Source organism: Pongo pygmaeus, chromosome 6 (assembly GCF_028885625.2).
Source record: "Pongo pygmaeus isolate AG05252 chromosome 6, NHGRI_mPonPyg2-v2.0_pri, whole genome shotgun sequence".
NCBI classification, from domain to species: domain Eukaryota; kingdom Metazoa; phylum Chordata; class Mammalia; order Primates; family Hominidae; genus Pongo; species Pongo pygmaeus.
Window position 1 is genome coordinate 9,618,240 of NC_072379.2, and position 25,441 is coordinate 9,643,680.

Here is a 25,441-nt window from a genome sequence, read left to right on the forward strand (position 1 = left end):
CCTACCCTTCCAACAAAGAATGGAGTAAAGCCAGCTTGTCCAACTGCACGGGCAGCTTGTGGCCCAAGACAAATTCGTAAATTTTCTTAAAACATTAGGAGTTTTTTTTTTTTTTTTTTTTTTTTTTTTTTTTTTTTTTCTGAGACAAAGTCTCTCTCTCTCACCCAGGCTGGAGTGCCGTGGCCCGATCTGGGCTCACGTCAACCTCCGCCTTCCAGGTCAAGCGATTCTCCTGCCTTGGCCTCCCGAGTAGCCGGGATTACAGGCGCAGGCCACCATGCCCAGCTTATTTTTTCTATCTTTAGTAGACACGGGGTTTTGCCACGTTGGCCAGGCTGGTCTCAAACTTCTGATGTCAGGTGGATCCACCAGCCTCGGCCTCACAAAGTGCTGGGATTACAGGCGTGAGCCACCGCTCCCGGCCAGTGTTAAGAGTATTTTATGTGTGGCCCAAGACAAATTCTTCTTTCAATGTGGCCCAGGGAAGTCAAAAGAGTGGACATCCCCGGACTAAAGCGTCTCTCAGAGAGGTTGCACGATCTGCCTAAAGCCACACAGCAAGTCTGCAAAGACGCTGCCACGGAAAGTAGCATTCGCAGGCTCCAGGGATCAGGCCGTGCCTATCTTTGCCGTGCCCATTTTCCAGCCCGTGGAAGGTACAACTGAGGTCTTCTCGAGCTGATTTACCCCCGATACAGAGCTGTGCGCCCAAGGGATTTCAGAGGGAGTTATTTCTAGGGGAGATGATGAGAAAAGTGATGGGCGGGGAGGTCGAGGTCACGTCCCGCAGCGGCCCCCCGACAGTGCCAGAGTGGTGGCCGCGGTGGCCACACTCAGGTCGACCCTGGTCGTTGCGAGCGGCGCCGGGGGAGTCAAAGGTCACGAGAGGAGGACTCGGGCCACGGGGGCGGATAGCTTTGAGCCCAGACGGTGGAACGAGATCCGGGCACCCCCGGGAGGCTGCAGGGGGAGGCGGCCGATTCCCCCGCGAGCCAACTCGGGTGCTCTCCTGGCACCTGGGGGCGGCGGGGAAAGGGGGCGCGGCCGCCGGAGCACGCCCCCTGCTGGGCTGAGCCGCCGCCCGTCCAGTTCCCCACCCTCGGAGCCCCTCCGCCCGGAAAGCGGCACCCCCTGGCGGCCTCAGCGCCTCACTGCACCCCGGGCCCCGCAGCCGCAGCCTCTGCCCCGGACCGACGCTGGGTGCGGGCCCGGGGCGCGCCGGGCGCACGGGTTGCACTGGGTGCACGGGGCGGGGGCGGGGGCGTGGGCCCCAGGCTGCCGCTGGGGGGCGCGGCTGCACGCCGCTCCGCCGGGGCCGGGGAGACCGAACTCAAAACCGCCCGGCCGGGCAGGGGGCGAGGGGCGGCGAGGAGCGGACGCCCCAAGACCGCGACGGGCTGGCGCCAGGCCCCCAGCGCCCCACGACCTTCCTCCGAATCTGTCCCCGCAGGCTCCGCGGCTCCCCCGCCCCGCGCCCCAGCCCCGCGGCCCAGCGCCCCACGGCCGCTCCCGTTCCGTCCTTGGAGGGTGTGGAAGGGTGGGTTTGGGGCCGGGGGCGGGTCTGGGGGCGGACCCGGAGGCGGGGCTGTCTCTGCGGCAGGGCCCAGCTTCGCTTCCCCCGGTCTGTCTCTGTCTCTCCTCCTCCCTCCTCCTGCTCCGGGCGGAGCCCGGCATGGGGGGGCCGGCGCCCGGCAGGCCAGGTACGGTGATGGAGAAACTGGGGAGGCTTGGTGCAGGAAGGTTGGGGTGGGGGGAAAAGGGACAGGGAGGATTGGCGGAGCGAAAGGCGGAGAAGCCCAGGGTAGCGGGACAAGGGGAAGGGGAGGGGTGCCAGGAACCTGGGGCCCTTGGATGGAGAAGGGGGATGAAGCAGGCCAGGTTTGGAACAGGGGAAGGGGGAGGACGGCTGTAAGGAGGGGCGCCTGGGAGGAGAAGTGAGGCTGAAGGCGAAAAGAAGAGTGTGGGTTTGGGGGAAGGAAAACCGGAGCAGGTATGGAGGCCGCAGCCCAGAAGGTAGCAATGGGGCCAGACTGGAGCCCCCCGGGTGGGATTGAGGGGCGGGGACTGGAAGAGGAAAACCAGGGGCCTCCCAAATCCCGGAGGAAGAAGAAGGTGATTGGGGCCATCAGCGAGGGAGGGAGGCAGAGACCAAACCATTGCTAAAGGGCCAGGGAGCCGGAATCGGGGTGGACCAAGGCCCAGGCCCGGGGAAGGACTGGAAGGGGGGGAAGGCAGGCAGTGGAGATAGATGGATGGGTGGTATTTTAGATACCCAACCCAGGGTGTCTCCCATCCTTCCTTCAGCGTCCCCACCCTGCCCTCATGAGATCCCCCTACAGCCCAAGATAGGGGGGAGAGTCTGACCATCTCCCCTTTTCCCAGTGGGGTGCAATGTACGCAAGTAGGCCCTGGGCATAACTCTGCCTGTAGGTGTGTCCGGTTCCGTGTAGCAGATTTGTGTGTGTCTGGAGGTCTGTGTGTGTGTCTGTGGGTGTGTCTGTGGGTGTTTATGTCTGTGTGCCTGTCTATCCCTAGGTTTCTGTTTACCTATGCCAATCTCTGTGTCTGGTCCTCTGTAGATGTGGGTCGGTGGCTCCGTGGTTTGTGTGTCTGAATGTGTACTTGTGTAGCTGAGGGGTTGCAGTCCGTTTGTGGGGCCTGTATGGGTGGTGGATCGGGATGTCTTTACACAATAAGGGAATCTGTGTTGACCTGGTCTCTCCAGAGTGTGTATTTGGGGCTCTGAACACCTTTGTCGGGGTCTGTGTCTGTCTGTCTGTGGGTTCTCAAAGCTGTGTTGGGTTTTCTGTCTGTGTTTTCCTCTCTGAGGACCCGAGTCATGTCTCTTCTCCTTTTTCTCTCTTTCATTCATCCCTGGCCCCCACCCATCCCACCTTTCTTTTTTTTCCCTTCTCACCCCCGCCCCCCCAGTGGATCCGGGACCCAGGGAGGGCCGCCCCCCGGGCCTGGTGGCGCTGAGCAGGGCCCCCCAGCCCCCACCTCCTGCCCCACGAGATGAACCTCCTCTACCGAAAAACCAAGCTGGAGTGGAGGCAGCACAAGGAAGAGGAGGCCAAGAGGAGGTAAGGCTGCGCCCCCAGACTGCTCCCTTCCCTTCCGCACCTCTGCCTGCCCCCTCACTGGGCCACAGCCCTTCTCGGCGGCCTGGCAGCTTTGTCATGAGTGAGCTCTCTGATCTCAGAGTCAGTACGGGAATGGCCAGGATTGCACACAGACTGTCCTGGCCCAACTCCTGCCCTTCTGTGGGGGGGGGTTTACAGTCTAGGAGCACCCCTTTGGTTGTTCCCCATCCCCAGAGGCCCGAGTCACTCCTTCCTGACTCACCTCTGGCCTGTAGCCCTTCTCCTTTCTGCAAATTTGGGGCTGGCTGCGGGCTCTTCTGTCACCTGACCTTGGAAGGGGCAGGCCCCGCCTCCCTCCCAGGGTCTAGGGAAGGGGTCATTTCAGGGGCATCAGAGAACATCCACTTAGCCTCCTCCCAGTTTTCCCTGCTGGGGGAGGTGAGTGGTCAAGTGACGGGGTTGTGTGTGTGGTGGGCAGACATGCAGGCTGGGCCTTGCCAAAGAGCCAGGGCAGGGGACCACCCCCAGACCCCTGCAATCCCTGTCTGCCTCCCCACTTGCCCTTCCAGGGACCTGGGGCCTGGCCTCTCCCATCCTTCTCTCCTCCTCTTCACTCCCATTGACTTCACAGCCACTTGGAGCCTGACTCACAGCCACCTCCCTTTTCCTTCCTCGCAACTGTGGAGTTTAATTCTTGTTGTTAATTAGATTAATCAGAGTGATCGCTACAGCGATCTCTTCCTAATGAAGGGTTAGTAGACAGGGCCTTAATGAGTGCCCACCCCACACAGCTCTCCTCTCTTCCCTGCCAGCCGCCCCCCCAACCCTCCACCACCCTCCACTCAGACAGAAGCTCAGGGGCAGTGGAATGGAATAGGGGTGAGCCGGGGAGGCTGACAGAGAGAACAGCATCAGGGAAGAGGTAGGAAGAAGGATGGGCCAGGAGAGGGAGGCTGCTCTGGTCCTGGAGGGGCACATCCTGCATCTGGGAGAGGAGGTGTGCCGTAGGGGCGGAGGTCACAGCGGCTGGGCAGGAGGAGTAACCAGAGGCCAAGTGTGGGACACTGTGAGAGTGAGAGGGGCCAGGGAGCTGTGGGGGGCAGGTGTGTCCGTCTGTGTTACCTGGGTTTGTATCTCTACCTCTGCACAAGGCTGTCCACACAGGTGCCCAGGCTGGGATCCGCCAGCCCCAGGGATGCCCCCCTGCAGGCATACTCACCCCTCTTCTCATCCCTGCCCCCAACTGCCTTGTATTTTTAAAGCCCAAGATTCTGCCTGAAGCCCCTTCATTGGTGCCCTGGACCTTCTGGCAACCCTGTCCCCACCCAGGCTCCCGTCCTCCTCCCTGGGAAGCCACAGGGTTGCTGACACCTCTTGGGGTGGAGAAGGGGGAGGCCCAGGTCCGAGGCCCTTCCTCCACTCCATTGTGGCCTTCTCTCCCCAGCTCCAGTAAGGAGGTGGCCCCCGCTGGCTCGGCTGGGCCCGCGGCCGGCCAGGGGCCTGGGGTCCGCGTGCGGGACATCGCCTCGCTGCGGCGCTCCCTCAGGATGGGTTTCATGACGATGCCCGCCTCCCAGGAGCACACCCCGCACCCCTGCCGCAGCGCCATGGCCCCACGCTCCCTCTCCTGCCACTCGGTGGGCAGCATGGACAGTGTCGGGGGTGGCCCTGGCGGGGGCGGTGGGGGCCTCACAGAGGACAGCAGCACCCGAAGACCCCCTGCCAAGCCCCGGAGACACCCTAGCACCAAGCTCAGCATGGTAGGGCCCGGGTCGGGGGCAGAGACGCCCCCCAGCAAGAAAGCAGGTGAGATACCCCCTCTCTCTCTCCCTGGGGTGGAGCTGGGAGCTGGGAGGATCTATTCCAGGCCCGGGGAGGCTTGCTGGGAGGGTTCATTCAGGGAAGAACCAAGGAAGTGGAAGATTCTATTCTCAAAAGGAATTGGGGGGGTCCTTTTGGATGGGCCTGAGATGAACTATTCAAGGGCAGGGGACGCTCCCTGAAAAGTTCTTGAGAAAGGGGTGGTGGCCTCAGAGGGACAATGAAGGTAGGAGCTGCGGATTCTGGAGAATACATTAGAAAGACTGAGGGCTGTGGGACAGGCACCGTGGCTCATGCCCGTAATCTCAGCCCTTTTTTTTTTTTTTTTTTTTTTTTTTTGAGATAGAGTCTTGCTCTGTTGTTGCCCAGGCAGGAGTGCGGTGGTGCGATCTCAGCTCACTGCATCCTCCGCCTCCCAGGTTCAAGCAGTTCTCCTGCCTCAGCCTCCCAGGTAGCTGGGATTACAGGCGTCCATCACCACGCCCGGCTAATTTTTTGTATTTTTAGTAGAGACAGGGTTTCGTCTTGTTGTCCAGGCTGACAAGGCCAGGCTTGCTGGCCTCAGGTGATCCACCCACCTCGGCCTCCCAAAGTGCTGGGATTACAGGTGTGAGCCACTGTGCCTGGCCAATTAATTGACGTTTTAAAAAGACCAAGGGCTGACTAGTAGAAAAGGAACCTACAGCTGGGCATGGTGGCTCATGCCTGGAATCCTAGTGCTTTAGGAGGCCGAGGCAGGAGGATCCCTTGAGCCCAGGAATTTGGGACCAGTCTGGGCAACGTGGCAAGACCCATCTCTATTAAAAAATAAAAAAGAAATGAAGAAACCTCCTGGGGCTGTAAGTTGAGGAATGTGGGGAAAAGGAAGAGGCAGATATGTCCTTGCAGAAGGGTCAAGGGATCAGAATGGGCTCCTCCCACTTGCTCCCCTCATTGAAAGCCTGGTTTATTTTTCTCTTTCTTGTCCTGTCCAGGCTCACAGAAGCCGACCCCAGAGGGCCGAGAGTCCAGCCGGAAGGTTCCTCCGCAGAAGCCCAGGCGAAGCCCTAACACCCAGCTCTCTGTCTCCTTCGATGAGTCCTGCCCCCCAGGCCCCTCTCCTCGAGGGGGGAACCTGCCTCTTCAGCGCCTCACTAGGGGGTCCCGAGTAGCTGGGGACCCTGATGTGGGTGCCCAGGAAGAGCCTGTGTACATTGAGATGGTGGGGGACGTCTTTAGGGGAGGAGGACGAAGTGGAGGAGGCCTGGCTGGGCCCCCTCTTGGGGGTGGGGGCCCGACCCCTCCAGCGGGCGCCGACTCGGACTCTGAAGAGAGTGAGGCCATCTATGAGGAGATGAAGTACCCGCTGCCAGAAGAGGCTGGGGAAGGCCGGGCCAATGGCCCTCCACCATTGACGGCAACATCCCCGCCACAACAGCCTCACGTCCTTCTGCCCCATGCCCACCGCCGCCCAGCTTCAGCCCTCCCAAGCCGGAGGGACGGGACGCCCACCAAGACCACTCCTTGTGAAATCCCCCCTCCCTTCCCCAACCTCCTTCAGCACCGGCCTCCACTCCTGGCTTTCCCCCAAGCCAAGTCTGCTTCCCGAACCCCTGGCGATGGGGTCTCAAGGCTACCTGTCCTCTGCCACTCCAAGGAGCCAGCCGGCTCCACCCCAGCTCCCCAAGTGCCTGCACGGGAGCGGGAGACGCCTCCCCCACCGCCTCCACCTCCTGCTGCCAACCTGCTGCTGCTGGGACCATCGGGCCGGGCCCGGAGCCACTCGACACCGTTGCCACCCCAGGGCTCTGGCCAGCCCCGGGGGGAGCGGGAGCTCCCCAACTCCCACAGCATGATCTGCCCTAAGGCGGCGGGGGCGCCGGCAGCCCCCCCTGCCCCGGCCGCCTTGCTCCCCGGCCCCCCCAAGGACAAGGCCGTGTCTTACACCATGGTGTACTCGGCGGTCAAGGTGACCACACACTCTGTCCTGCCAGCTGGTCCACCCCTGGGTGCTGGGGAGCCAAAGACGGAGAAGGAGATCTCAGTCCTCCATGGGATGCTGTGTACCAGCTCGAGGCCCCCTGTGCCAGGGAAGTCCAGCCCCCACGGTGGGGCCATGGGCGCAGCAGCTGGGGTCCTCCACCACCGTGGCTGCCTGGCCTCCCCCCACAGCCTTCCGGACCCAACTGTAGGCCCCCTGACCCCGCTGTGGACCTACCCAGCCACAGCAGCTGGGCTCAAGAGACCCCCTGCCTATGAGAGCCTCAAGGCTGGGGGCGTGCTGAATAAGGGCTGTGGTGTGGGGGCCCCATCCCCCATGGTCAAGATCCAGCTGCAGGAGCAAGGGACCGATGGGGGTGCTTTTGCCAGCATCTCCTGTGCCCACGTCATCGCCAGCGCAGGGACGCCAGAGGAGGAAGAGGAGGAGATGGGCGCCGCGACATTTGGGGCAGGCTGGGCCCTGCAGAGGAAGGTCCTCTATGGAGGGAGAAAAGCAAAGGAGTTGGACAGTGAGTGAGGGGTGGTGAGTGGGGGCTGGCATCAGGGGGTGGGGGGCAGCTGGGGATGCCTGCGATGGTTTGGGGGAGGTGTTGGAGGGGTTATTTGGAAGTCACAGCCTTGAGTCTGGGATGTTTTCTAGGAGACCAGAGGGGTGGGGGTGGGCAATAGACAGAAAGGCTGGGGTCCCCCAGTGTGCGCTGGAGGGGCAGGAAGGTCTGGGAGGAGAAGGGGGTCAAATCTGGCCCTGTCCTGCTCTGCTCCCTGCCCCTCCCTTCCTGGGGCTGCAGGGGTGTGTGCTTGTGAGTGTGCGCACCAGGAACTAAACACAGCTGCCTCCCAGCTGTTACCATGGCAACCCATCCAGACAGGAGGGAGAGGAGAGGGAGGCCCCTACCGTTGCCTGGCAACGCAATGCTCTGCCAGGCCTCCTCTCAGAGATGAGCTTAGTTCACAGGCAGCCCTTCCCCCCAGCGCTCCCCCTTCTGGACTCAGGAATTGGGATTCTCCCCCTACAGGTCTTGATCCCAGGGGGATGGTCATTCTGGCTCTGTCTGGAGATGGAGGGGCTTGGAAGCTAAAGCTGCGGTTGGGGAGGCCCCTCTGACCAGGGAAAAAGGGTTTGGATGCAGCACATAGACATGATTCTCAGCCCCAGGAGATGGTACCAATGGGTGGAAAGGAAGGGGTGTGTGTGTGTGTATGTATGTATGTTGGGGGAGTGTGAAGGAGCCCCATCCCAGCTGTTACTTGCAAAAGGGGCAGTTGTGTCTCCTGGTCCACCCATACTGCAGCAAGTGTGGCTGGAGGGACAGAATGACGCCTCCAACGTGCAGGCACACAGCTCTCCTTGTCATCCCAGCAGAGGTCGAGGACGGTGCCCGGGCCTGGAATGGCAGTGCCGAGGGTCCAGGCAAGGTGGAGCATGAGGACAGGGGCCCTGTGACATCGGGGATCCCAGTGAGGAGCCAGGGGGCAGAGGGCCTGCTGGCCAGGATCCACCACGGAGACCGAGGAGGGAGCCGCACCGCGCTGCCCATTCCCTGTCAGACCTTCCCCGCCTGCCACCGCAATGGAGGTGACGCGGCCTGCACACACCTGTGCACAGCGGGGCTGGCTGGGGGATCTCCCGGGGTCTAGCCACACCTGTCCTGACTTCCTCTCACCTGTTCACGTCCATGCCCAGGGCTCTAAATCTTCATACCACATCTCCACCCCTTTTTCCCTTCTGATGAGGCAGGGGCAGCCTGGACCATTCAAGGGCAGGGGACTGGGAACCAGAGGAGGGGTACCTGAGGCCCCTGCACTCCTCACTCCTCCTTCTTCCACCTCAGACTTCACGGGAGGCTACCGCCTGGGGCGCTCGGCCTCCACCTCCGGAGTCCGGCAGGTCGCGCTCCACACACCCCGGCCCTGCAGCCAGCCCAGGGATGCCCTGAGCCAGGTGAGGCTTGGTTTTTCTTTTATTTGTGAAGGAGCAGGTGGAGAAGGCTTGAATGTGCAAAGAAAAGCAATAAAGGGGCCAGGGCTGGGCACAGTGGCTCATGCCTGTAATCCCAGCACTTTGGGAGGCCAAGGTGGGAGGGTCACTTGAGGCCAGAAGTTCATTAGCTTGAGCAACATAGTGAGACCCTGTCTCTATTTTTTCTTTTTTTTTAAAGAAGGCCAGTTGCAGTGGCTCACACCTGTAATCCCAATGCTTTCAGAAGCCAAGGCAGGTAGATTGTTTGAGCCCAGGAGGTAGAGACCAGCCTGGGCCACATAGCGAGACCTCATCTCTATAAAAAATACAAAATGTAGTCAGGTGTGCCGGCGCAAGCCTGAATTCCCAGCTACTCTGGAGGTTGAGGTAGGAAGATGGCTTTACCCTGGGAGGTGGAGGTTGCATTGAGCCATGATCACGCTACTGCATTCCAGTCTGAGCCACAGAGTGAGACCCTGTCTTAGAAGAAAAAAAAGAAAGAAAGAAAGAAAGGGGCCAGGCAGGGTGCGGTGGCTTACGCCTGTAATCATAGCACTTTGGGAGGCCGAGGCGGGCAGATCACTTGAGGTCAGGAGTTCAAGACCAGCCTGGCCAACATGGTGAAACCCTGTCTCTACTAAAAATACAAAAATTAGGGCCAGGTGCGGTAGCTCATGCCTGTAATCCCAGCAGTTTGGGAGGCTGAGGCGAGTGGATCACAAGGTCAGGAGTTCAAGACCAGCCTGACCAACATAGTGAAATCCCATCGCTACTAAAAATACAAAAATTAGCCGGGCGTGGTGGCGCGAGCCTGTAGTCCCAGCTACTCGGGAGGCAGAGGCATAAGAATCGCTTGAACCTGGGAGACGGAGGTTGCAGTGAGCCAAGATCACACCACTGCACTCCAGTGGCCTGGGCAACAGAGAGAGACTCTGTCTCAAAAAAACAAAAAACAAACAAAAAAACCCCCACAAAAATTAGCTGGACGTTGGGGCAGGCACCCGTAATCCCAGCTACTCGGGAGGCTGAGGCAGGAGAATTGCTTGAACCCGGGAGACGGAGGCTGCAGCGAGCTGAGATCATGCCACTGCACTCCAGCCTGGGCGACAGAGTTAGACTCTGTCTCAAAAAAAAAAAAAGGGCCAGGCAGGCTGGGGCCTGAGCCAGCACAGACAACGGGAACCCAGGAATGAGAGTGAGGGGGTTGGGAGAGGATCTGGGAAGGGTTTGAGGGTTTGCTTAAGATGGGCAGCAAGGTAGGGCCCAGCTTGGAGATCAGTCAGGGCCACCACTAGCCAACAGCGCACCTTTGCGCGATTTAGGAAAAAGACCTCCCCACTGGGCACCATGTCTTGTGCCTGTAATCCCAGAACTGTGGGAAGCAGAGACGGGAGGATCGCTTGAACCCAGGAGGCTGAGGTTGCAATGAGCTACGATCCCACCACAGCACTCTATCCTGGGTGTAAGGGCAAGACCGTGTCTGAAAAGAAATAAAAATAAAGAGGTCAAGCATGGTAGCTCATGCCTATAATCCTAGTACTTTGGGAGGCCGAGGCAAAAGAAGTGGTTGAGCCTAGGAATTCTGTACCAGCCTGGGCGACATAGGGAGACCCTGTCTTTACAAAAAATTTAAAAATTATCCAGACATGGTGGTGCATGCCTGTGGTTCCAGCAACTCTGACGGCTGAGGCAGGAGAATCACTTGAGCCTAGGAGGTGGAGGTTGCAGTGAGCCATGGTCGTTCCACTGCACTCCAGCCTGGGTGGCAGAGGGAGAACCTGTCAAAAGAAAGAAAAAGAGAGAGAGTGAGAGAAAGAAGGAAGAAAGAGAGAAAGAGAGAAAAAAAGAAAGAAAGAAGAGAAAGAAAAGGAGGAAGGGAGGAAGGGAGGAAGGGAGGAAGGGAGGAAAGGAGGAAGGGAGGGACCCTGTCTACCCTTGCCCCAGCTGGACATGGTAGTTGATACCTGTGATCCCAGTGCTTCCGGAGGCCAAGATGAGAGGATCCCTTGAGGCCAGGAGTTCAAGACCAGGCTTGGCAACAAAGCAAGATCCCATCAATACAAAAATAAAATTTAATTTAATTTTTTAACAATTAGCTGGTGTAGTGGTACATGCCTGTAGTCCCAGCTACTTGGGAGGGAGGCTGACACTGGAGGATTGCTTGAGCCCAGGAGGTCGAGGCTGCAGTGAGCTATGATTGCACCACTGCACTCTGGCCTGGGCGACAGAGCCAGACCCTGTCTCAAAAAGACAAAAGAAAGAAAGAAAAAAAAGGGGGGATCCCTTCTAGGGGGACCAACTTAAAAAAATGCATCTGTTTAGGAAGACTAGGGCGTGGCTGGGCCAAAGCTGCGCGAGTTGGATTTTGGCCCCCATGGGCCCCACAGCCAGAGGGAGCCAGCAGAGGCCGTGGGGGGCAAGCAAGGACTTGCTTCTGGGGGAAGACGTGGGTCTCGGCAGTGCGGACTCGTCCGGTCATGCTGAGGTCCCCGACCCTACCGCGTTTTCCTTTCTCCCCCGCCCGCGGCACAGCCCCACCCCGCGCTGCCGCTGCCTCTGCCCCTGCCGCCCCAGCCGGCCCGCGAGCGCGACGGGAAGCTGCTGGAGGTGATCGAGCGCAAGCGCTGCGTGTGCAAGGAGATCAAGGCGCGCCACCGCCCGGACCGAGGCCTCTGCAAGCAGGAGAGCATGCCCATCCTCCCCAGCTGGCGGCGGGGGCCCGAGCCCCGCAAGTCCGGCACCCCGCCCTGCCGCCGGCAGCACACGGTCCTCTGGGACACCGCCATCTGAGGCGGGCGGGGGGGGGGGGTACCGGGGCGCCTGGACTGGGGAGGGGGCGGGCACGCCTGGCTCTCCCGGGAGCCTCGCCTTGAGAGACATTGAAGGACTACGTGGGAGAGTGCCAGGGAGAACCCCTGCCCTCCACCCTACCCCCCCAGGATGGGGAGAGTCTGCCAGGCCCATTGGGCTTAGGATGCCAACAGCGCTGCTGAGAAACTTGGAGGAGGAGGAGGAGGGTTTGCTTGAGGTTGGGGCGAGAGTCGCTCTGGCTGTTCTTCCCGCTGGGCGCTGTACACCCCTCTTCCTGAAGCAAGCCAGAGGTCAGCATGGGGAAGGGAGGAAGGAAGGGATGGGAGGAAGAAGGGGGTGGGTGAGCTGAAAGAGAGGGACTAGAGTGCCAGATGGAGGAGCTCTTTTCTAGAGAGCCGGGAGTTGGGGAGGGGGTATTTATTTTGTTATTTATTTCAGTCTGGAGGGCGATTCTGGGCCCATCTGACCCACTCCTGAGCGGGGAGTGGAGAATCAGGGCCAGGTTTGCACTCTCCCCAATGCCAATGCCTAAAGGCCCTGCCATCCATGCCACCCCACAGCCAAGGAGGGGTCTGCATGGGGAGTGGACCGAGAGAAGAAGGGGCCCAGGGAAGCAGAGGGCCCAAGACCATTTACAGTATTTGCAATTTGCCAGAATTTGGTAGTCAGTGTGGCCTGCTCTAAATCAGGCATCTTATTTAGTTCTGGGGTGAGGGTCTAGTGCCAGGGATGGGCGGGATGATGGGGGAGGAGGAGGGAAATTTTAGCGGGTGCGGGGGGTGGGCAGGGTATTTATTTAAATTAAAAAACAAAACGGAAGAGATGTCAGGAACTTTTTTTTAATTCCTTTCTTTCCAGAATAATATATTAAAAGACTCATGATCCTAAAGCTGGCTTCTTCTATTTCACAGCGTGCTCTGCTATTCTTACACTTGCTCCTTTTCCCATCTTGCCCCTGGTTGGTGGGAGTTGAAGGTTGTGCGGGGAGGGGTGAGTAGCTGTGGCCAAGTCACAGGGCGAGGTGGAGTTCCAGGTAAGTCTTTGGGAATGCACCGGGCCATGACTCCATTAGCATTTTTTTTTGTGCACAGAATGTGTTCTTGGCATTGCACTGATGCAGAAGGAATATTTGGGCATGAAGCTTGCCTTCAAGTACCTTGTGATCTACTCAGATGACATCTACTGAGATGACAATAAACTGTTGAAGGAGTAAGGGGGGGGGGACAGGGCCAAGCGTGGTGGCTCACACCTGTAATTCCAGCACTTTGGGAGGTCAAGGTGGGCGGATCACCTGAGGTTAGGAGTTCAAGACCAGCCTGACCAACATGGTAAAACCTCATCTCTACTAAAAAAAAAATACAAAAATTAGCCAGGTGTGGTGGCGCTATATCCCAGCTACTCGGGAGGCTGAGGCAGGAGAATCACTTGAACTCAGGAAGTGGAGATTGCAGCGAGCTGAGATCATGCTACTGCACTCCAGCTTGGGCGACGGAGCGAGACGCTGTCTCAACAACAACAACAATGAAAAAAAAAAAAGAGGGGTTACAGGGCTGGAATCATCTAAGAAGGCTTCCTGCAAAGTTATCCTAAAAGGACAGGTAAGCTAGTCTGGGCAACATAGAGAAACCCCGTCTTTACAAAAAATACAACAATTAGCCAGGTGTGGAGGCATGCGCCTTTAGTCCCAGATACTCAGGAGGCTGAGGTGGGAGGATGGCTGGAACCTCGGAGGCGGAGGCTGCAGTGAGCAGAGATCATGCCACTGCACTCCAGCTTGGGCAACAGAGCGAGATCCTGTCTCAAAAAAAAAAAAAAAAAAAAAAAAAAAAGGACAGGTGAAGTTTGGGGAGGGGAAGAGGCAAACTCCCAAGGTCACAGTCATGGTTTTGATTGTCTATGGAACAGTAGGAGATGGGGGCAGGGGGAGGTAGGAAGTATGTTTAAATGACGGTGATGGCATTAAGAGGTCCAGCCATGGGACAGATCACCTGAGGTTGGGAGTTCGAGACCAGCCTGACCAGCATGGAGAAATCCCGTCTCTACTAAAAAATACAAAAAAATTAGCTGAGCACGGTGGCGCATGCCTGTAATCCCAGCTACTTGGGAGGCTGAGGCAGGAGAATCGCCAGAACCCGGGAGGCAGAGGTTGCAGCAGTGAGCCAAGATCACGCCATTGCACTCCAGCCTGGGCAACAAGAGCGAAACTCCATCTCAAAAAAAAAAGGAGGTCCAGCCGTGGTGAAGCTGGTTCGGAAAGACCGGCCGCAAGGCAAGACTCAGGTCCTCACTAGGGAAGCCAGGGGAATCCTGCTGGGAGGTGATCTGTCGCCAGGGAGGAGGATAAGGAGGATGCCTGGGAGGATGGAGGGCTAGGGACAGTTGCAAGAGGCCACTGAAAGGAAACCTCCTGAGGATGGGAGTGAAGGAGCAGAATTGGTCATACAAGAAGTCCAAGTTTGGAGGTCTGGTGATCGGGGAACTGACAGTGTGAGACAGGTGGGCTTGAGAGTGACTTTGGAGGAAGAACATTGAATTTGAAGCAATGATGAATATTTAGGTTGAATGGTTTGTTACTGAATAGAACAGAGTTTCGGAAAATGTGGTGAATAGCCAGGCGTGGTGGCTCACACCTGTAATCCCAGCACTTTGGGAGGCCCGAGGCAGGAGAATCACTTGAGGCCAGGAGTTCTAGACCAGCCTGGGCAACATAGAACCCCCCGTCTCTACAAACAATAATAAAAAAATAGTTGGGCTTGGTGGCACACGTTTGTAATCCCAGTTACTCAGGAGGTTGAGGTGGGAGGATCACTTGAGCTCAGGTGGTCAAGGCTGCAGTGAGCCATGATTGCTTCACTGCACTCTAGCCTGGGCAACAGAGTGAGACCCCGTCTCAAAAAAAAAAAAAATGTGGTAGATGCCACAAGAGATGTTTTTACACTTTATGAAGAAGAGCATTTTTTTAAAACTTAAATTGTATTTATTTTCATTTATATTAAAAAAGTTATAACCAATACGTAAGGCTACTTGTTATTTCATGAATGTGATTACACAAGATAAGTCTACAGTTATTTTTAATGAGCTGGTTTAAAGAAAAAATGTTAAGCCAATAAATAATAGTACAGGCAATGTACAGAATATGAAAAATTATGACAGTGGTATGTGAGTATTTGAAATTTAGGAAACAAAAGTAAAATGATGATAGCTCAGGAGACAGGACAAGACTATGGACATTAGGAGTAATTGACATAGAAATGGCACTCAAGCCCAACACAGCTGACCTCTGCAAGGAGGGCAGGGCTAGAGAAAAGAGCTAGGGATGAAATACAGGCCAGGCACAGTGGCTCATGCCTGTAGTCCCAGCACTTAGGGAAGCCAAGGTTAGAAGATCACTTGAGGCCAGGAGTTCGAGGCAAGCCTGGGCAACAAAGCTAGACTTCATCTCTACAAAAAAAATTAATAAAAATTAGCTGGGTGTAGTGGTGAGCACCTGTAGCTGGAGCTACTCAGGAGGCTGAGATGGGTGGATCGCTTCAGCCCATGAATTGGAAGCTGCAGTGAGCTATGATCCCTTCACTGCATTCCAGCCTGGGCAACAGAGTGAGACCCCAACTTGAAAAAAACAAAACAAAACAAAAACAAAACCCAAGATACAAACAGGCAGTAGCTCTTTTTAACTAGCCAGAAAATTAGACTGGGTGAGGTGGCTCATGCCTGTAATCCCAGCACTTTGGGAGGCCGAGGCGGGCGGATCACTTGATAACAGGATTTCGAGACCAGCCTGGCCAGCATGGTGAAACCCTGTCTCTACTAAAAATACAAAATTAGCCGGGTGTGGTGGCAGGCACCTGTAATCCCAGCTACTCAGAAGGCTAAGGCAGGAGAATTGCTTGAACCCGGGAGGCAGAGGCTGCAGTGAGCCGAGACTGCACCACTGCACTCCAGCCTGGGTGACAGAGCAAAACTCTGTCTCAAAAAAAAAAAAAATAAAAAATAAATAAATAAATAAAGGTAATTAATGGAAGGCACTGGGTGCAGTGGCTCATGCTTGTAATCCTAGCACTTTGGGAAGCCGAGGTGGGTGGATTGCCTGAACTCGGGAGTTCGAGACCAGCCTGGACAACATGGCAAAATCCTATCTCTACTGAAAATGAAAAAAATTAGCCGGGCATGGTAGCGTGTGCCTGTAGGTCCCAGCTATTGAGGAGGCTGAAGCAGGAGAATCACTTGCATCTGGGAGACGGAGGTTGCAGTGAGCCAAGACCGTGTCGCTGCATTCCAGCCTGGGCAACAGAGCAAAACTCTGTCTCCAAAAAAATTAAAAAAAAAAAGGAAAGGAAAATTAATGGAAGGAAATATCCCATTCATAAGAGCAATAAAAACCTTAAAATAAATAGGAGTAACATTAACAAGAAATTATAGAAACTATATTGGATCAGTTGATAACACTAAAGTATTTTGAGTCACTTAAAAAGGGAAGACCTTGGCTGGCCGCGGTGGCTCACGCCAGTAATCCCAGCACTTTGGGAGGCTGAGGCGCATGGATCACCTGAGGTCAGGAGTTCGAGAGCAGCCTGGCCAACATGGTGAAACTCCGTCTCCACTAAAAATACAAAAATTAGCCAGGCATGGTGGCGAGTATCTGTAGTCCAAGCTACTCGGGAGTCTGAGGCAGGAGAATCACTTGAACCCAGGAGGCGGAGGTTGCAGTGCGAAGATCGTGCTACTGCACTCCAGCCTGGGGGCCAGAGTGAGACTCCGTCTCAAAAAAAAAAAGTAAAAATAAATACAAAAATACAAAAGGAAAACCTTCAGGACAAACAGCTATCGTTGTGGAGCGGGGGAGAAGGAAGGCTTGTGGGGTCAAGCACAGTGGCTCACACCTGTAATCCCAGCACTTTGGGAGGCCCAGGCAGGAGGATGACTTGAGCCCAGGAGTTCCAGATCAGCCTGGGCAACATAGCAAGACCTTGTCTCTACAAAAAGTTAGAAGAAAAAAAAAAAAAAGTCTAGGCATAGTGGCATGTGCCTGTAGGCCCAGCTACTCAGGAGGCTGAGGTGCAAGGATCACTTAAGCCCAAGGAGGTCAACACTGCGGAGAGCTATGATTGCACTACTGCCCTCCAGCTTGGGCAACAGAGCAAGACCCTGTCTTAAAAAAAAAAAAAAAAAAAGGGCCGGGCGTGGTGGCTCACACCTGTAATCCCAGCACTTTGGGAGGCTGAGGCGGGCAGATCACAAGGTCAGGAGATCAAGACCATCCTGGCTAACACAGTGAAACCCCGTCTCTACTAAACAAAATACAAAAAATTAGCCGGACGTGGTGGCGGGCGCCTGTAGTCCCAGCTACTCGGGAGGCTGAGGCAGGAGAATCTCTTGAACCCGGGAGGCTGAGGCAGGAGAATCTCTTGAACGCGGGAGGCAGAGCTTGCAGTGAGCTGAGATCACGCCAGTGCACTCCAGCCTGGGCGACAGAGTGAGACTCTGTCTCAAAAAAAAAATAAAAATAAAAATTACTTAATTAATTAAAAAAGACTTGAATAATCAAATAGTAATAACTTGTTCTTAGATAAGAAGATTGGATGATATAGAAGATGTCAGTTTTCCCTAAATCCATAAATTCAATGCAGTCTCTAAATCCCAAAAGGATTATTTGTGAAACTTGATAAAATAATTTGAAAGTTTATGCAGAATGATAATGAGAAAAACCAGAACATTCTGAAACAGAAGAGTAATAGGGGGACCTGCCCTATCAGATATTAAAACAGGAAATAAAAATCACAGCATACTTGTCCTGGCACAGGACTGGCATAATCCATATAATCCATCGGAATGAAGTGTCCAGAAAAAGCCCCAAATGCACATGGGAATTTAGCACTTATAGAGATAATATTGCACATTCGTTGGGAAAAGATTCCTTATTCAATAATTGTTCCTTTCTAAATTTTATTTTTATTTATTACTATTATTTGAGACAGAGTTTCACTCTGTTGCTCACGCTGGAGTGCAATGGCATGACCATAGCTCACTGCAGCCTCGAACTCCTGGCCTCAAGTGATCCTCCCATCTCAGCCTCCTGAGTGGGACCATAGGCATGCACCACCACACCAGGATAATTAAAAAAAATGGAGTCTCACTTTGTTGTCCAGGCTGGAGTACAGTGGCGTGATCTCAGATCACTGCAACCTCCGCCTCCTGGGTTCCAGCAATTCTCCTGCCTCAGCCTCCCGAGTAGCTGGGACTACAGGCACGTGCCACCATGCCCAGCTAATTTTTTGTATTTTTAGTAGAGATGGGGTTTCACCATGTTAGGCAGGATGGTCTCGATCTCGTGAACTCGTGATCCACCCGGCTTGGCCTCCCAAAGTGCTGGGATTACAGACGTGTGCCACCATGCCCAGCCTAAAAAAATATTTTGTATAGAAAGAGTCTCACTGTCTTGCCCAGTCTGATCTTGAACTCCTGGCCTCAAGCGATCCTCCTGCCTAGACCTTCCAAAATGTTAGGATTACAGGTGTGAGCCACTGCGTCTAGCCATATTTTTTATGTTTTTTTAGAGACAAGGTTTTGCTCTGTCATCCAGGCTGGAGTGCAGTGGTGCGATCATAGCTCATTGCAGCCTCACCCTCCTGGCTTCTAGCGATCCTCCTGACTTGGCCTAATAGTTGTTTCTTAAAGAATTAACTACTCAGAAGGGGGAGGGTGGGAAGCTGCATCTCTATTTCATTTATTATGCCAAAGGACTTCAATGTAAAAACAAACATTAAAAGGAAAATGTGGGCTGGGCACGGTGGCTCACACCTGTAATCCCAGCACCTTGGGAGGCAGAGGTAGGTGGATCACTTGAGATTAGGAGTTCGAGACCAGCCTGGCCAACTTGGTGAAACCCTGTCTCTACTAAAATACAAAAAAAAAAAAAATTAGCCAGGTATGGTTGCAGGCACCTGTAATCCAAGCTACTTGGGAGACTGAAGCAGGAGAATTGCTTGAACCCAGGAAGCGGAGATTGCAGTGAACCAAGATGGTGCTACTGCACTCCAGCCTGGGCAACAGAGTGAGACTCTGTCTCAAAAAGGCCAAGGCAGGAGGATTGCTTGAGCACCGGAGTTCTAGACCAGCCTGGTCAACATAGCAAGACCCCATCTCTTTAAAACAAAAAAATACTTCTATATGGCAAGTCAAACTACAAACATATTTCTAACACATATGAAAAAGATTAATACAATAGGATTGCTTGAGCCCAGGAGTTCCAGACCAGCCTGGACAACATAGGGAGACCCCATCTCTTTAAAACAAAACAAAAATACTTCTATATAGCAAGTCAAACTACAAAATATATTTCTAACGCATATGAAAAAGATTAATATAGTATATAGGTTCATGAGTCAGTAAGAAGAGGAGAAAGGAACCCAGACAGGTATGAACAAGAACATAAACAAATAACTCACCAGATACAGAAGTTAAGAGTAAACATGTTCAGCCTTAGCAATAATGAAATAATGCAAAATAAAACAATAATAAAATACTTTTCACCTTTCAGACAAAACTGAAGAAAATTTATAACATCAGTATGGCAAATATATGCAGAAAACAGTCATTCATTATGTAAATATAAATTAATGTAGCCCTTTTGAAGATCAGTTTCATATTTATTTAAAAATAAAATGTGTATAATTTTGACTCAGAAATTCCACTTCCAGGAATTTTTTTCCTAGAGAGACTGTCTCTAAAACAAACCAATGAAACCCCTCATTTATTATATTTATGAGACAATTGGGAATATTACCACTGACTGGATATATTTGATGATATTAAGGAATTATTATTAATTTTTAGACATGATAATGCATTGTGGTTATATATTTTTAAGAGTCCTTAAAGAAATAATACTGAAATATTAAAGAAGAAATTATACAAGGTCTGGGATTTGATTCAAAATAAAATGGGAAGGAGAAGGTACATGAGGAAAAGATGAAACAAGAATGGCCACGAGTCCAGCCACAGTGGCTCACGCCTGTAATCCCAGTCCTTTGGGAGGCTGAGGCGGGCAGATCACCTGAGGTCAGGAATTGGAGACCAGCCTGGCCAATGTGGGGAAACCCCATCTCTACTAAAAATTCAAAAATTAGCCAGGCGTGGTGGTGGGTGCCTGTAATCCCAGCTACTCGGGAGGCTGAGGCAGGAGAATTGCTTGAACCCAGGAGGCAGAGGCTGCAGTGAGCCGAGATCACGTCACTGCACTCCAGCCTGGGCAACAGAGTGAAACTCCGTCTTAAAAAAAAGAAAAAGAATGTCCATGAGTACCAACTCATGGTAATTGTTTCATGATGGGTACATGGGTGTTCATTATATTGTTTTGTTTGTGCGTGAGTCTGCTTGAAATTTTCCACAATAAAAAGTGGGTTTTTTTAAGTCAATATGATGAGTCAAACATTTTTCTCCTTTGAAAAAAATAAGGATTGGGAGCAGATGATCTAGGAAGCCCCTCCCAAAACACACAACATCTCTCTAACTAAAAATAACCAGCCTGGACGGTATAGCAAGACCTTATTCTCAGAAAATTAAAAAATTAGCCAGGTATGGTGGTATACCCTTCTAGTCCCAGCTATTCAGGAGGCTGAGATGAGAGGATCACTTGAACCTAGGAGACGGAGGCCGCAGTGAACTATCATTGCACCACTGCACTCCAGCCTGGGGGACAGAGGGAGACCCTGTCTCTTAAAAAAAAAAAAAAAAAAAAAGGCAGAATGAGGTGGTTCACACCTGTAGTCCCAGCACTTTGGGAGGCCAAGGCGGGTGGATTGCTGGAAGCCAGGAGTTCGAGACCAGCCTGGCCAACATGGTGAAACCCTGTCTCTATTAAAAATATAAAAATTAGCCAGGTGTGGTGGTGGGCGCCTGTAATCCCAGTTACTCGGGAGGCTGAGACAGGAGAATCACTTGAACCTGGGAAGCGGAGGTTGCGGTGAGCTGAGATTGCACCAGTGCAGTCCAGCCTAGGCTGACAATGAGACTCTGTCTCAAAAAAAAAAAAAAAAAAAAAAATCTCTGCACGTACCTGGTTGTTTCCTCAAAGTGCCACCTGCGGTTTCCAGGTACCGTGTGTTGGAGTGTCTCAGTGCTAGCTGTTCAGATCCAGGTGTCCCTCATGCATGTCCCTGTAGAGTAGTGGTCCACTCTGCGGGGGTCCAGCTTCCCTTGCTCCTCTCTCTCTACCACCTCCAAGTTGCGTCCAGGATGGGGTGAGGAGCATGTTGGCTGGGACTCATCCAGGCCACACACTGGCCTCTGCCACCACCCTGGGGGCAGTCTTTGCCACCATGAAAAATGGCTGGGAGCCAGGAGCCACAGGGTGGAAGCACCAGAGATGGTGTCACCACCATTTAAAAAAATTTCCACTGACCTGCTGGGCGCGGTGGCTCACGCCTGTAATCTCAGCACTTTAGGAGGCCAAGGGGGGCAGATCATGAGGTCGGGAGTTTGAGACCAGCTTGGCCAACATGGCGAAACCCCATCTCTACTAAATACAAAAAATTAGCTGGGCATGCTGGCATGCGCCTGTAATCCCAGCTACTTGGAAGGCTGAGGCAGGAGAATTGCTTGAACCTGGGAGGTGGAGGTTGCAGTGAACTGAGATTACGCCACTGCACTCCAGCCTAGGCAACAGGGCGAAACTCCATCTCAGAAAAAAAAAAAATTTCCACTGACCAAGTGGTGACCTTATGCTGATGTTTTTTGGTGTTCCTGCCTTAAAGTCCAGGAATGGGTGTGACAGCAACATGTACACATTCCAGAAATTTCAGAGTAATGAGGGGGAAACCTGAAAAGATTAGAACTAGAGGGGAAATTTTAAAGATGCACACTATTTATTTCACTGCCCATGTAGATCTGAAGTTATTTTGCTCGCTAGTAACATCAAATGTAGCCTTGTATTTGGGTCATAAAGCTGTCATGGTTGGTCTACTTACAGATATGAAAATCTAAAAAAATGGAGAACACTTTCTCCCCATTTAGATTGGTGGCTAGGTGAAGCAAAAAGGCTTACAGCGTCTGGGTGCCGTGGCTCATGCCTATAGTGCCAGCACTTTAGGGTGTTGAGGCAGGTGGATCACTTGAGGCCAGGAGTTCGAGACTGGCTTGGGCAACATAGACAGACCCCCATCTCTGCAAAAAATAAAAAATAATAACTAGCTAGGCGTGGTGGCACATGCCTGTAGTCCCAGCTACTCAGCAGGCTGAGGTGGGAGGATCGCTTGAGCCCAGGATTTCAAGGCTGCAGTAAGCTATGATCACACCACTGCACTCCACCTTGGGCAACAGAGCGAGACACCCTGTCTCTAAAAACAGAAACAAAAATCTATCTGCAATTGAACTCATTACTTCCCCAACCAGCCCTCATGTCTTAGACTGTCCATCTCAGCCAGTGGCATCACATTCAGTCTCCCAAGGCAGAAATCTTTTTTTTTTTTTTTTTTTTTGAGATGGAGTCTTGCTGTCACCCAGGCTGGAATACAGTGGTGCAATCTTCGCTCACTGCAACCTCCGCCTCCCAGGTTCAAGTGATTCTCCTGCCTCAGCCTCCCGAGTAGCTGGGATTACATGCGTGCGCCACCATGCCTGGCTAATTTTTGTATTTTCAGTAGAGACAGGGTTTCGTCATGTTGTATAGGCTGGTCTGGAACTTCTGACCTCAGATAATCCTTCCGCCTTGGCCTCCCAAAGTGCTGGGATTACAGGTGTATGCCACTGTGCCTGGCCTTAAGGCAGAAATCTCTATGTGGAAGTACATGGTTTATTTCTGTCTCACACACACCCATTATTAATTAAGATGTCAGTTTACCTCTTTCAAAACAGACCCAGGCTGAGCATGGTTGCTCACACCTGTAATCCCAGCACTTAGGGAGGCCAAGAGGGGCAGATCACTTGAGTTTAGGAGTTTGAGACCAGCCTGGTCAACATGGCGAAACCTCATCTCTACTAAAAACACAAAAATTAGCCGGGCGTGGTGGTGGGCACCTTTAGTCCCAGCTACTTGGGGAGGCTGAGGCAGGAGAATCACTTGAACCTAGGAGGCGGAGATTGCAGTGAGCCGAGAGCACGCTACTGCACTCCAGCTCAGGTGACAGAGCGAGACTCCGTCTCAAAGAAAAAAAAAAAAACAAAAAAAAAACCCCAGACCCAAAGAACAGTGGTTTAACCTAAATGGGGGATTACATCTTGCTCATATAAGGGTCCAGACATTAGCAATTCATAACAGATATGGAGGCTGCAGTTCATCAGGAGCCAGGCTCTTTCTAGCTGGTTGCTCTGCCATTCCTAGGGTCCTGCTTTTGTTCCACAAAGTCTGAGGGGCTTTACCATCAGGCCCACTTTGTACTCAGCAGGATGGTGCTTGCCTGGGATACAATAGACATGACAATTAACCCTCAAAATACCTAAGAGCTAGTGGTTTTATTAGGTTGAACCATATGAAATTGCCATTTTGGGGTCAAATATAATAGAATATTGGCAATTTTATGTCATTCAACCCAGTGATATCTCTAAAGATAAAAGCTCTGACACACAGAGAGGTCAAGTAACCTGCCCAAAGTCACACAGCAAGTGAATGGCAGAGAGGGGCTTCAAATTCAGAGCCTCCCTGGAAGCTGGGCCCAAGGAATATTCTTCAGTAGGTAAGGCTTGGTTCCTGTCCCCCATGCACTTATAACCTAGTTGCAGGGCAGCATATGAACACTGGAACTGTAATCATAGTTCAAAAGAGAAACAACAGTTTGATACAGCTACATAAGAAACTCATGAGGCCTGGCGTGGTGGCTCACGCCTGTAATCCCAACACTTTGGGAGGCCAAGGCAGGCGAATCACTTGAGCCCAGGAGTTAGAGACCAGCCTGGGCAACATGGCAAAACCCCGTCTCTACTACAAATACAAAAATTAGGCCAGGCGCGGTGGCTCACGCCTATAATCCCAGCACTTTGGGAGGCTGAGGTGGGCGGATCACGAGATCAGGAGATCGAGACCATCCTGGTTAGCACATGAAACCCTGTCTCTACCACACATACAAAAAAAAAAAAAAAATTAGCCGGGCATGGTGGCAGGCACTTGTAGTCCCAGCTACTCAGGAGGATGAGGCAGGAAAATGGTGTGAACCCCGGAAGCGGAGCTTGCAGTGAGCCGAGATCGCGCCACTGCACTCCAACCTGGGCAACAGAACAGGACTCCATCTCAAAAAAAAACAAAACAAAACAAAACAAAAATTAGCCAGGTGTGGTGGCACATACCTATATATATATATATATAAAAAAAATGAGGTCACTGCCAATCCAATTAGCTGGTAGAACAAGACTTTTTTTTTTTTGGAGATAGGGTCTCACTCTGTCACCCAGGCTGGAGTGCAGTGGCATGATCAAGGCTCACTGAAACTTTTGCCTCCTGGGCTCAAGCAATCCTTCACCTCAGTCTTCTGAGAAGCTGGGACTACAGGCACACACCACCATGCCTGGCTAATATTTTTTGTACTTTGTAGAGTCGAGGTTTCACCATGTTGCCCAGGCTGGTCTTGAACTCCTGAGCTAAAGTGATCCACCCGCCTCCACCTTCCAAAGTGCTGGGATTATAGGTTTGAGCACTCGTGTCCAGCCAGTGTTACAACTTTTATTGAAGCTTCAGTGCACAGCCGCAGCAAAGGTACCACTCCTTGCAGAGCAGGGATAACCCATAAGCACTGCATCCAGAATAGCAGCTGAGAGGCAGGGCTAAACTCATTTATGCCCATTTTTAATTATATGCAAATTAAGGGGTGGCTTATGCAGAAATGTCTAGGATGAGGGTGGTAACTTCCAGGTCGGTAGGTGGTTGCCCTGGAAAGGGGAGATAACTTCTGGGTGTTGTCATGGCAATGGTAAACTGACATGGCACTCTGGAAGGGATGTCTTTATGGAAAGCTGCTTCTGTCCCAACCCATTTTTAGCTAGTCTTCAATTTGGTCTGGTGTCCATGCCCTGCCTCTGGAGTTGAGTCTCGCCTCCTACCTCAACAATCATTTTTTCTTTTCTTTTCCTTTCCTTTCCTTTTCTTTCTTTTCTTTCTTTTCTTTTTTTTTTTTTTTTTGTAAGACAGGGTCTCACTCTGTTGCCCAAGCTGGAGTGCGGTGGTGTGATCGTGGCTCACTGCAACCTCAGCTTGCTGGGTTCAGGAGATCCTCCCACCTCAGCCTCCCAAGTAGCTGGGACTACATCGCGCACCACCACACCTCGCTAATTTTTGTACTTTTGATAGAGACAGAGTTTTGCCATGTTGTCCAGACTGGGATAATTCTTTAATTCTGTGCTATTTAACAAAAGTGTGAGGTGCTATCTATGTAGACTTGGGTCTTTGTCACGCTTGGTGGTGTGTGCATGAGTGAGCGTACATACTTCTATAGCCCATGGATTTCTTTCTTTTTTCTTTTTTTGCGATGGAGTCTCGCTGTGTCGCCCAAGCTGGAGTGTAGTGACCTGATCTCAGTTCACTGCAACCTCCACCTCCCAGGTTCAAGCAATTATCCTGCCTCAGCCTCCGGAGTAGCTGGGATTACAGGAGCCTGCCACCACTACGCCTAATTTTTGTATTTTTAGTAGAGACGGGGGTTTCTCCATGTTAGCGAGGCTGGTCTCGAACTCCTGACCTCAGGTGATCCACCCGCCTCGGGCTCCCAAAGTGCTGGGATTACAGGCGTGAGCCACCACGCCCAGCCACCTGTGGATTTCTTTATGTCTCTCCACCTTCTCACTTTGAGTTTATATGAGGCTG

The 25,441-nt window shown here is 52.9% G+C and overlaps 1 protein-coding gene across 6 annotated transcripts; it reads left to right on the plus strand.

The window, feature by feature from the left end:
- Positions 1-1,270: 1,270 nt before the first annotated feature.
- On the plus strand, positions 1,271-12,544 carry NYAP1 (neuronal tyrosine phosphorylated phosphoinositide-3-kinase adaptor 1). 6 transcript variants are annotated; one of them, XM_054496356.2, is made up of 7 exons: positions 1,271-1,537; positions 2,932-3,083; positions 4,528-4,889; positions 5,879-7,393; positions 8,245-8,460; positions 8,717-8,826; positions 11,377-12,544. In XM_054496356.2, exons 2-7 carry the CDS (start codon positions 3,016-3,018, stop codon positions 11,632-11,634), a joined length of 2,529 nt encoding a protein of 842 aa, XP_054352331.1. In that variant the 5' UTR covers positions 1,271-1,537; positions 2,932-3,015; the 3' UTR covers positions 11,635-12,544. The 6 variants fall into 6 exon arrangements, with proteins under 6 accessions (XP_054352331.1, XP_054352329.1, XP_054352332.1 ...); XM_054496354.2 differs by lacking the exon at positions 1,271-1,537 and adding an exon at positions 1,556-1,700; XM_054496357.2 differs by lacking the exon at positions 1,271-1,537 and adding an exon at positions 1,556-1,700 and having other exon boundaries at positions 8,248-8,460.
- The last annotated feature ends 12,897 nt before the right edge of the window (positions 12,545-25,441 follow it).